General features: G+C 38.3%; 1 protein-coding gene across 1 annotated transcript in view; it reads right to left on the bottom strand.

Annotated features, from left to right (window-relative positions):
* NBAS (NBAS subunit of NRZ tethering complex) overlaps positions 1 to 12,058 on the bottom strand; it is a 412,001-nt gene that overhangs the window by 386,146 nt on the left and 13,797 nt on the right. The window contains exons 4-9 of the mRNA XM_072407518.1: positions 11,454 to 11,531; positions 10,973 to 11,020; positions 8,518 to 8,561; positions 6,286 to 6,419; positions 3,253 to 3,386; positions 1,994 to 2,092 (exon numbers count right to left, since the gene is read on the bottom strand). Of these exons, the coding sequence (XP_072263619.1) occupies positions 1,994 to 2,092; positions 3,253 to 3,386; positions 6,286 to 6,419; positions 8,518 to 8,561; positions 10,973 to 11,020; positions 11,454 to 11,531 (537 nt within the window). The remainder of the gene's footprint in view (positions 1 to 1,993; positions 2,093 to 3,252; positions 3,387 to 6,285; positions 6,420 to 8,517; positions 8,562 to 10,972; positions 11,021 to 11,453; positions 11,532 to 12,058) is intronic.

Below are 12,058 nucleotides of genomic sequence, written 5' to 3'. Positions count from 1 at the left end.
ATTAATGGTGCTATTGCTTCACTGCTTCCTAAACCTCTTTGCCGAGCAGAAGGCTATTTGAGATGATTAAATATTTCCACACGCAGAACCCAAAATAAAACGGAGCAGCCTTTACAAAAAGAGCGTGAAGTAAAGTTTAATTCGCTGCACTAGAATATGAAATCTTACTGCAAGGTACTCGCCTTGTGCCAAAAAAAATTTGTAATCTTTTTTTTGGACAGAGCAAGAATTAAAGTGGACTTAAACTCAAAACTTTTACTTTACATAAAAACCACCTTTTTATATAATGTAAAAATTCTATAAAAAAAAAAAAAGAGGGGGGGTGCAGAACCTCCCCTTTTTTTCTTGACCACCACGGGCAGTTATTGCGCAGAAGGAGCCCTTTCTTTAACAGGAGAAAAAAATTGCCAACCTTATGCATGTGCAGTGAGATCAGCAATCTTTTTACCCAACTACCTCACTCGATCATGTGTCTGTGAAGTGCAAGACTGGGTGAAGTACAAAGAAAGACGATGAAGATGGCAGCTCCCCGTGCTTCTTGTGCGCCAGCGGGAAAAAGGATACCGAGACGACGTGTGACCCAAATGAAGAAACCTTGCGATTGACAGAACTGCATTAAATTTAAGCATTTATTTTGCGTTTATTTCCGCTTTAAGGTAAAACTCCAAGCTGTTCCCCATAGCACCTTCTCATTGTTCCAATATGTCTTCCTACTTCCATGTTATTCAGCATCAGAAGACTGAGGACATACTGTGAGTGCAGGACATCATGGAGCTGCCTGCCTTCACAGTGTAATGGCACACAAGGAGCTCCTAATTGCACATCCCAAATCTGCATTTTTAAAGATCACTAAGCACAAAGACAAGAGGAACAGGATTTTGTGTTATGCTAAAAACCTAAAAAAAAAATGTTTACAGAATAAATAATGCAGTGCGAAAGAGGGAATGGGGGGGGGGGGGGGCTTCAGTGTTTTTTTATTTCTACATTTTTATTGATTTTCTTGGGGTTTTTTCAGCAGGCAATAGGGTTTAGGGAGCATAAACCATTTTTTTGTTTGCCAAAAAAACCCTACTTGTCAATCTTTGTGGATGTATGAAAAGCATAAATAAGATTAAAAAAACATCAAGAAAAGCTTTTACATTCAATGAACAAATAAAGCTCTCCAAGGCTGGAGAGGATACACTTTCATCTGTTAACCTGTGTGAGCCAGCAAACCTGAAATAGATTTCTTAAAAGCTAATTGCTATTTGTTGGCAAATGTTTTTAATCCTAAACCAAATTTATTCCAGGTTTGCTGGATGACCCAGGTCCACTGAAAAAAGTCTATCCTTGCCAGCCTTGGAGAGCTTTAATAAATCAGGTCCAATAGATTCAAAAACCTATTGAGTAGCTGTGCTTGGCTGTACATAGCTGAGCACTGATCCACAAAGCCTGAACTTCTCATGATATAAATTTGCTGTTACGAGATTAAGGTCCTACAATTTCTCACCACCTACTTCCCAGGATTACAAGTGCTGCCTGCTCGTGTAGATATGTGGTTTCTACTGTAACACTGGGATGTAGGGAAATATAATCTGGCATCAAAATGTTTTCTTTCTTTTCTTTTTGGTGTCACATGATCACATCTAGTTGACCCCAACAGTCTGAATTTAGAGATAACAATAAATGCAGTGTGCAAGCATATTTATCCCATAAAATGTATTCTGGCCATCTATTTACTTATATACACTGTTTGTATTCACTTTTGTGTTGGTCTGCTTTGAGGTTTAGATTGGTTTCAAACAAAGTCTGTCAAAGAAAAACAGATGCTGACAAACTTTTCTGTTGCACTGACCTAAATCATGTATACAGAAACTAGCTATTTTCTAGTTCAATGTGTCAGTATGAAAGACTGGATTAGTATGACAACCAAGCAGAAAAATATTAACCAAATCACTTTATGCTACCTGCATCATAAAGAACATAAGCATACAATACTACTAGGTCTACTCACCTGTGCCCGGGGTGGTAAACCACAGAGGAGATTCCCTGAGAATAATGGCATCCAAAGTTAAAGCTGTGACTTTCTTGAAAATCTTGATTGGCACCAACACTGTGGAGAAAAAAAAACACATTTTCCTAGTTTTAGGAATGTAAAGTGATCACCAATTAATCCAACTGAAGACAAAAAGGAGGTAAATAAAACTTTTTATTAAACTTTAGTGCTTTGACCATCTGTAAGATGCTGGGCATGCAGCCAGGTGCCAGGGACAATGCAACTCTGATAGTCAACTGTTTCCATCAGTGGCTACTTAATGGCAGAAATGGAAGCGGCTTTCAGGTATGTCAGCAGCAGGGTTAATGAGGGGAATCACAAATGTCACATTTCTAAAGCAGGGTACTTTCGTGAGGAGGTATGTGAAGCATAATGCTTAAGTATTGTTTTTTTTATTATTTTTTTTACATCAAAAACATGACCAGACACCAAACATCTCTTAATAAAAGAAGTCTGAGCCAGAGGAGACAACACCATCATCTCGAGTTGCCAAAAAAGTATTTATTTGTAATATAGAAGTATTTTACCTCCCCTTATCTCTAATGAACCTGAATCAGGATCTTCTGCATTTAATGCTTCCAGCAGTCTGCCAGTATTATGACTCCATCCTTCAGACCCTTTGCTACTAGAGGACACGGCAATTGTGTAAAGCAGGCGTGCCCACACTTTTTTGGCTTGTGAGCTACTTTTAAAATGACCAAGTGACAATAATGTACCAACAATAAAAACTTGGACTTAACTCCTGTGCGCGTTAGAGTTCATTTTGAAAGGCAGGGCTCCGCGATCTACTTGGGTTGCCTTTGCGATCTACCAGTAGAACGCAATCCACCTGTTGGGCACTCCTGGTGTAGAGGGTTAGCGGAACAAATCCACAGCATGTAACAAGAAACTTAAAAACAACTGGGTGATCGCTGAAAAGCGCCGGGTGATGCACCCAGCTAAAAGGGGCTGGGGAGAACACTGGGGGAGTGTAGAAATTCTCTTCTCACTCACTCACCTTCCAAGAATACAAGGTAAAAATTATGGCTTTCTGTTTTAACATATTAAAGAAAAAGTTGTGAAGAATAAAATTACATTGAAATTTAGGGTAAAGCACAAGTTTGGCATACAGTGAATATACAACATACGTATAGTAGTCCCTGTGGCTATGTGGTTCACTGGATTTATTGAGTATTGGCATTGACTTTACAATAACAGAAAAAACATTCAACATTTACCTGACTAGGTAACTCTTTAGCTGTCCGCGGTAATTGATCACCAGAAGTTCAGCTGACCACTGTGCACTTGCTTTGTACTCCAGAAAGACCAGACCAGCAATCGCATAACTCAGATCCCCAGGGAAGCTGTTTTGCTGTGGGAATGTGGAAAAAAAAAAGTAATGAGTCAGGCCTAATACTTCATTTCATGATCAATTCTCATCAGCAATATATTTAAAGCAAAGCACCATCTAAAAACACATATCCCCGTAGAAACCATTAAATGGTTTTATCTGTGCTGCAGCGTACTAATTAAACACTTAAAATCAAATTTGCACACAGCCTGAAAACAGTTCCTAAGACAAACAAAGTAAAAAAAAAAAAAAGTGGCTTTGGGTGCCCCACTTCCCCAGGCTGTTTCCCAACAGGTACAGCTAAGAAGAACTCCTAGTAAAAACTGCTCATATATGTACCTGTAAAGGAGTGAATTCCTATTTCTCTTTTATTATATCTGAGACATTTTAGAAATAGATTGAGGCATCGGAGCAATATAAAAGAAAATACAGAAATCTTGAATAAAAAATTAGTGAAAGAAAATGTAAAAAAACTAAAAATGATAAATACAGTTTCCTTTGTGAAAGTTACTACTCCAACCACATTGTATGCATTGCCCTAGGTGCACAAGACCATTATTAACCCTCCCAGGAGAACTATTATTTGGTGGAGGGAATTCCTCACCGAGAGGATCAGCCAATATGTGGATTATTTCTTCAAACAGCGTGTTCTAGAAACAGCTCATTAGCTCCAACTGCTACAAGACATATATATTCCCGCAGAGACAATTCCTGTGTCCCTAGATGAGAAATCACTAAAGATGAGCATTCCTCATAGCAAAACATTGCTTATGCTAGAATGCTTTGAAGAGCACATGATATCCTATAGGGCAGGGGTGTCGAACTCTGGCCCGCAGGCCAAATCTGGCCCGATACATCCTTTTTTTTGACCCCCATAAGAATCCTTTTTATGAATTGCAGCTGGCCAGATGCTACTGCAATCTATAGTAATGGCGGGCCAGCTGCAATTCATATTAAGTTACTGTCCCACAGACACCAGTACAATGCCACTACTACAATTCCTGGCATCACTTGAGTCTCTGGACCAGCGGCCTCACTGCCTATGCGTGGCCCCAAATATTATAGACGCAAGTGATGCCGGGAATTGTGGTAGCGTCATCACTTGTGTCTGTTTAACAGCAGTCCATGCATGGACCCCGCTGAGTTTATACTGACAGGTAAGCTCAATAATCAGGAATTATCAGGATTATAATCAGGAATTATCATAAAGCTATTGCTATATTAATTGTTTTACTGTGCCAGCAATTCATTTGGTTTCACATTGCATTCTCTGGCAAAGTAAAACAATTAATCTCAACAGGAAGAAACAAGAACCATGGGATGAGCATGCAGTAATATGCAATGGATTGATCTAAATAATTTAGATCAATCCACTGCATATTACTGCACGCTCTTCTCATGTGTTCTTGAGATTAATTGTTTTTTCAATAAATTTTAAGTTTGGCCTAAGACTTGGTCTAAGTTTTTAATTTCGTGTATTTGTGTATTTGAGTTTGACACCCCTGCTATAGGAGGACTGACTCTTTATGAATCCCTGAGTGCCTGCTCACCAATAAAACTTGATTTCTCCAGCTGCCACCACCTTAAGGTCCAGAGCATGGCAATGGGCACTAGCTGTGCACCATCATACACAAACCTCTTCCTGTGGGGAAAAGAGGGTGGTCGCAGGATATTTTTAGTGATAAGGAAATGTCTACGTACCTTTGCTATGACAAAAATGTTGCACAGGTACACAGAACATTATTTTTTTTTCTGTTCTGGATCAGTTTTCATTTTGTCAGATTGTAGAGACCAGGTCACTCTAAAATATTTTGCAACACTGATTATATATATATATATATAGTTTTCGCTCAAAATAGGGGATTCAATACTTATTTCACTCATTACAATGCACATTTTTCCCTCACTGTATATATATGTATATATATATATAATTATTATTATTAATATTAAACAGGATTTATATAGCACCAACATTTTACGCAGCACTGTAGATTTAAGAGGGATTGCAAATGACAGACAAATATAGACAGTGACACAGGAGGAGAGGACCCTGCCCCGAAGAGCTTACAATCTAGGAGGTGGGAGAATAGGTGGACAGGTGTCTTTTATACAGGTACTGTAACAAACTTGGATTAGGAGCACTCCCCTACAGAGGGTGCGTATGCGTTACATGCATACAGTGAAGACACCTGGAATCCTGAAAATTTACTGGCTGATAGGGGATCAAATACTTATTTCACTCATTACAATGCACATTAGGCTCTGACTTTTGAGCACTGTGTTTTTGAGGGTTCTTTTGTTGTTATTCTGTCTCTCACACCTACAATAAACCAACCATTACAATTATAGACTAGTCATTTCTTTGTCAGGGGGCAAACTTTCAAAATCAGCAGGGGATCAAATACCTCTTTCCCTAACACTATCTATCTATATATCTCCTTATATATTTATATATATCTATATCTATCTAATTTTATATATATATATATATATATATATATATATATATATATATATATATATATACACACACACACACACACATACATACACACACACACACATACATCTAATACTTGATAGATTTGATAAAACAAGAACAAATATTGTAGGCACATACATACACATATAATCACAGGGATTCCATAGAAGAGGTATGGAGCACTATGGAAAGTTTTATTGTTTGACCAACACAGCAGAAACCAGAGCCCTGCACGTTTTTTTTCAAAGTCAAAATATTGGTCACACAACAAAACTTTATGAATGCTTCATATCTCTCCTATGAAAATGTTGGGATTTGCCCATTTTAGGAAAATGTAAAAACATGAACGTTAGTATCCTGGCCACAGGTTCCTTAACCAATTCTTCACTCGCCCATGCAAAAGTATATGTATTAGGCAGGTGAAATCATACATACCGGTGGAATGACAAAAAGCTCACTTCCCATTAAATCGAACAGTCGAACGGTCCCTGTGCTCTCCGCATAGGCCACCAACGTGCAGTCATGGCTCCATGCCACACATCGCCACTGAGGATTTGGATCTTTTGGAACTAAACAAGAGAACAATAAAAAATACTTCAATATCTAGGTTTAAAACTAGTAACAGTTTTAGCAAACACTTCTAAAAAAATCTGGTCAACGCCACCATCCTTGATCATGAGGCAACAACAAAAGTTCCGGAAAAGGCCTGTTGTGTGGGTAGATTATGACTTAAGACTAGGAGAAGTCTAAAGATCTACTTAGAATCATAGTTAAAAATTGCACTAAAGATACATAACAACCCACAAATATAGATGAGGTTCAGAAGCTTCTAGGAAGGATAAAGGACCTATGTATTTTTTTTTGTCCAGTCCCTGCACTTTTTCTGAAAGCTGGAATCCAGGATAAGCAAATCAGTGTTCTCCTCAGTGCCTTTTAGCTGGGTGCACCACCCGACACTTTTTAGTTACCACCAAGCTGTTTTTAGATGGTTACTGGAAAGTTGGTCACAATACAAGGACCACCACCCACCTCCTTTTTCTTCTCACCCATCTTAATAAAAAAGTTCTGGGGAGAATACTGCAAATATTGGCTAGATACTAGAGATATGCATAGTCTTATTTTAATATTGGCATGTATATCTTCCAGATCTATGTAGTAATCCAGTGTAAAACGGTCTCTGTGCAGGAGCATGCTGTAAATAAGACCTGTCATGGCTGCTCTCTCCCCCCCCCCCCCCCTCCATTCTGTACCCAAAATGTGCTTACACTTTGTTCTCTTATGTTATTGCAATCACATCAGCACAGGACCAAAAGTTTAAATGGAGGAGAGTATAAAGCATGGTTGCAAGGGTAAACATCAGGACTTCTGCCATTCCCAAGGTAATCAGATAATAGTTGAATGGTATCCCATATGATTCTGTTTTGCAGACTCTCATGATAGATATGCTATCATGATTGACAACAAGGGCTCACTCATGTGCAGCAAACCCATCAACTATCTGTCTCCAGTATCTTTCACCTAGATGGCATTGGCAGATCAATGTATAAATCAGTTTTCTACTACAATGTCGGACATTTCATTTATGAGCCCACTCATTTTATATGTCAGTTGTTCTATCCATCATGCTCCTGATGAAGTGGTGTAATTCCATGACATTAAACACATTGGCCCTGATTTACCAAGGCTGGAGAGGATACACTTTCATCAGTGAAGCTGGGTGATCCAGCAATCCCGTAATGGATCTGGTCCAGGATTGAAAACATTTACTAACAAATATCTAATGACTTTTAGGAAATCCATTCAAGGTTTGCTGGATCACCCAGCTTCACTGATGAAAGTGTATCCTCTCCAGCCTTGGAGAGCTTTAATAAACCAGGCTCATTGAGGAATCTTAGATGCAGCTGTACATTTTCAAATCCTGTAAAGCATTCTTTACTATTTTAATGCTTGGACAGCATTATGGATCTTTGCTGTTTCACTACTGGATGTCAACACTGTCATTTTGAATTGGACATATTATGAATAAAAGTTAAATTAATATATATTAGATTTGTGGTTGCACTATTAGTCTATAGCTACCCAAGTGCTGAATATTGGGACAGTCATCTGATATCTATAGTTATCCAAACTCTAGATAGTGTGATGTTCAAATTACATCTATAGCTACTTAAGGGATGAACAGCATAAAACTCATTTTCAGGCTTTTCTTGTGTCTGTATTTAAAGAGAACCAAGTTTTCACGTCACCAAAATATCACATATATTATGATTTAAATATAAAGTTAACCTATAAAAGATGTTGCCTAGTTTTCACTGCACTCCTTCTGTCAATGGCTAACATTATCTCAAGGGGAATGCAAATAATACACATTTTTAGGTGGAAAAATCTATGAATGTTATTTCTTTTCTATGAATAACTGTGAATATAAGAACCACTAAAAAAATAAATTGCCAATGTTACGTTATTGGATAAGCAAACACAACTAAAACCCAGGGATCCACGGGAATGTTTTAGCTACTTAGTATGTCTGCAACATATTTTTACATTTCAATTAGCCTCGCTTCCAGACCCTGCTCTTGTTGACCTAGCTGAATTGTATTAAACTGGGTGATTTTTGTTGCATGCTTAAAAAAGGATTGAGGATAGCACGTTCGCATAATTACTCACCTTGACATTTTCCTATAACTGAGCCAAAGTCATCTTTCGCAGACCTGAATGTGCGCAGGAAACAGAATACAAAGGGGAAATTAAATCTTGATAACTATAAGAGAGTGATGGATTCTTTCAAACATACAGCGGAGATATGTACCCATCGGTGTTATGAATAAATAGATGAATTCAAACGCTAAGCCTTTGCTAGAAAGGGGTATTCTTATCCTAAGCGGGGCTTGCTCTGAAAATGTAAAATTCCTTATTTTTTACGTGTATATGGTCCTAATGCAAATTAATTGCTTCTGCTGCCTCTGGAAAGGAAGGAAACAAAACAACAAGGATTGCATTGTGTTTAGAATACCCAAGCTGAAGTTTAATAATAAGAGATTTGATGTCAAACTTAGTTTACTTCTAAAGTTTAAGCCCCTTTTTATTTTAATAATACCTGAGAAGTTTTATTGGACAAGGTATTTTAGGTTGACCTTTTTCATGGCAAGTTAATACAAAGAAATGCAACCAATTTCAACACTGCTTGAGAACATTAGGTAATAATCAATGCTTTTACAAGTGGACCAGGCATCCTATATTTTTCACATTACAATACATGCATTTCAAGTAGAATGGAAGTGTAACATTTACAAGCATTTATTACCTCTAACATTCTACAGATATATTGGGCCTGACTTTTTTAAAGCTCTTCAAGGCTGGAGAGGATACACTTTCATAAGTGAAGCTGGGTGATCCAGCAAACCTGAAATGGCTTTCTTCAAAGTCATTTGCTGGCAAGTGTTTTGAATCCTGGTCCAGATCCAATCCAGGTTTGGTGGATCACCCAGCTTAACCTTTGAAAGTGTATACTGTATAGTCTTGGAGACCTTTATTAAATCAGGCTATCATTTTAAGGTAACAATCTACTCCCTAGACCATTGTTTCTCAACTGGGTTTTGCATGGAACTCTAAGGTTCCTCAAGAGGTTGCTAGAGGTTTATTGAGCAATCAGTTACCACTGACACCAATGATCTTTTTGGGTATATGTAATGGTGGCATTCTTCCTAATGGCCAGGAATGTAAGAGCCACTTGTCCTACTGACCACCACACTGATGTACTGTGGGGTGTGCATGTAGTAATTATTGCTCTAAGACCTGAAAGTTACTTCTAGGGTTTCTCAATGTTAAAAGGTTGAAAAACACTGCTAATGAGTATGGCTTGAATTACAGCTTTGAGTCTTTTCTGGGGCTTCCGATATCACTTCCAAGATGGCAGCACCCAGTTGCAGGTTTAGAGCTTTTAAATGTCTATAAAAGGGTCTATGTGCACTTCTAACCGTAGGGGTGACATTCCTTCCAACGGCTGGCAATTTAAATGACATTCTACATAATCATCACCACACAAATGTACTATACGTTGTGGATATAGTAGATAGAGTAGAGGTTCCTTGAAAAACTGAAAGTTATTTCAAGGGTTACCCCATATTAAAAAGGTGTCACAGATTAGGCCACTGATGTAGTCTCCAACAATGACTTACAACATAGGCTAGGTACAAACAGGCAATGGTTCCCGTCAGATAATCGGCTCAGGGCTGATATCAGATGGGAATCTTGCACGTGTACATCGATCGCCGTCCATCGTCCGAACGACCGTCCTGGCAGATTTTCAGACATCGGACGATGAACGATCCTAATGGTAGTGAAGGGGGAGAGAGCACAGCGGGGTGCCGCTCTTTAGTTACTAAAGGATGAAGTATGAAACCACAAAACTATGCAACCAGTTCCTGAATATTCTCTTTGCTATAAAGAAATATTTTTTAAAAAAGGTATAGTAACTAATGAACCAAAAGGACTTTGGCAAAAGGTAGTGATAGCAACAATAACGACCCAGATAATTCTCAATCCAGTTATTCTCAGTAAAGTAGTATTTAAATATCATTTGAGCCTGGTCAGGGTGCTAAATCTCTCCTAAAAGATTATGAGAACATGAAGATGAAGAACATGCACCCACCTTACTAAACCGGGTCTTGCAATATTCATTTACAGGGCATGGATGGGTTGATTTGTAGGAGATTATATTCCTTTCAGTTTTACTAGTGTATGAAATGATTAACTGATGTATTTATTTTTGTACACACACACACACACACTTCCCATCGCAGATCTGAGCTTGAGATGGGAGAGTGAACGGGTTGTGTCGAGGGACACAGCCTGACAACTTCCGAGCCAAGGCTTTGTATGGGGGTCATGGTCTGTGGCTCTGGCTAGTGCGCCCCACCAGCAGGGTCCTACTTCTGACCCCGCTCGGGGGTGTACCCGTCATAGCTGCGCACCACCAAAAATTTCTCTCGGTTGGCACCTGCTGCTCTATAGCTTATATATAGAGCTACGGTTTTGAAGTAGAACACCCCTTTATGTGTACATAGCTTTAGAAAATGCTGTCCATCGAATATTTCGTTATTTAAAATAATGAATTACTTACCTAATTTCCACACACTGGTCCTGAACTGCTGCCAAAAGCTTTCCGTTACTAGAAGAAAAATGACAGCAAAAACATTGGAATCATTACTGTGCTATTAACAGTTATAAAAAGCTGCAATTATGAAAATGTAGTCTGTCTGCTGATAATCTCTCTCGCACACATTGCAAGGAATCCTTTCTGTTTCTCAGTAAATGTTATGTTATGGCATCTCTTTAAAAAAAAAAAAAAAAAAAAAACCTGTCACCGACTTTGAAAAAGTGGTAAACGCACGAAATTATCAAGTATTCTAAATACTTATTTGCAGCATTTTACCTGCTCATAAATTATTTTTTATTTATATCCAATGCAACTTTGAGCTCATTGGACAGTTTGATTACTTTATAAGTGGTCAATTTTCTAGCACAGCCCCCTCTTCCTCTTATGACATCACTTAATAAATAAACAACTAGCTTGATGCAGAATATAAAATAAAACTATTTACCTTGTCAAGACAAGCTGCCAGCTGATCTGTTTATTGATTAGACGTACAAGCCCCAAAGGAAGAGAGAATTTCGCTGGACTGTAAAAAAACAAAAAATTCAACAGGTTACTATCTCCCATTATAGCATGAAGGCTAATTAGTCTATAATCTACAAGCAGACCTGGATGTACTGTTTGATTGGGCAACCAAGGGGCAAATGACATTTAATATAGATAAATGTAAAGTTATGCACTTGGGGGCTAACAACATGCATGCTTCATACTGTCTAGGGGGAATACATTTGGGGGATTTAGAAATAGAAAAGGATCTGGGGGTTCTGGTAGATTGTAGACCTAATAACAGCATGCAATGCCAAGCTGCAATATCTAAAGCTAGTAAATTCTTTCTTGTATTAAAAGAGGAATAGACTGCAGAGATGGAGACATAATCCTGCCCCTGTACAAAGCATTGGTCAGACCACATCTTATTGGTTAGTACAACTAGGCCATAGTGAGTCTGTTTTGAGCTAAAGTTGAGTAGGTGCAGTGTTAATAAACCAGACAATTTTTGCAAAATTTGTGGCAAATATACCCTGTGTGATCAACACAAGAACCTAGCCAGGAGGG

Source organism: Pyxicephalus adspersus, chromosome 4 (assembly GCF_032062135.1).
Source record: "Pyxicephalus adspersus chromosome 4, UCB_Pads_2.0, whole genome shotgun sequence".
Lineage (NCBI taxonomy): Eukaryota > Metazoa > Chordata > Amphibia > Anura > Pyxicephalidae > Pyxicephalus > Pyxicephalus adspersus.
The sequence above is the reverse complement of the archived record's forward strand: the minus strand, read 5'-3'. Positions and strand labels throughout refer to the sequence as shown.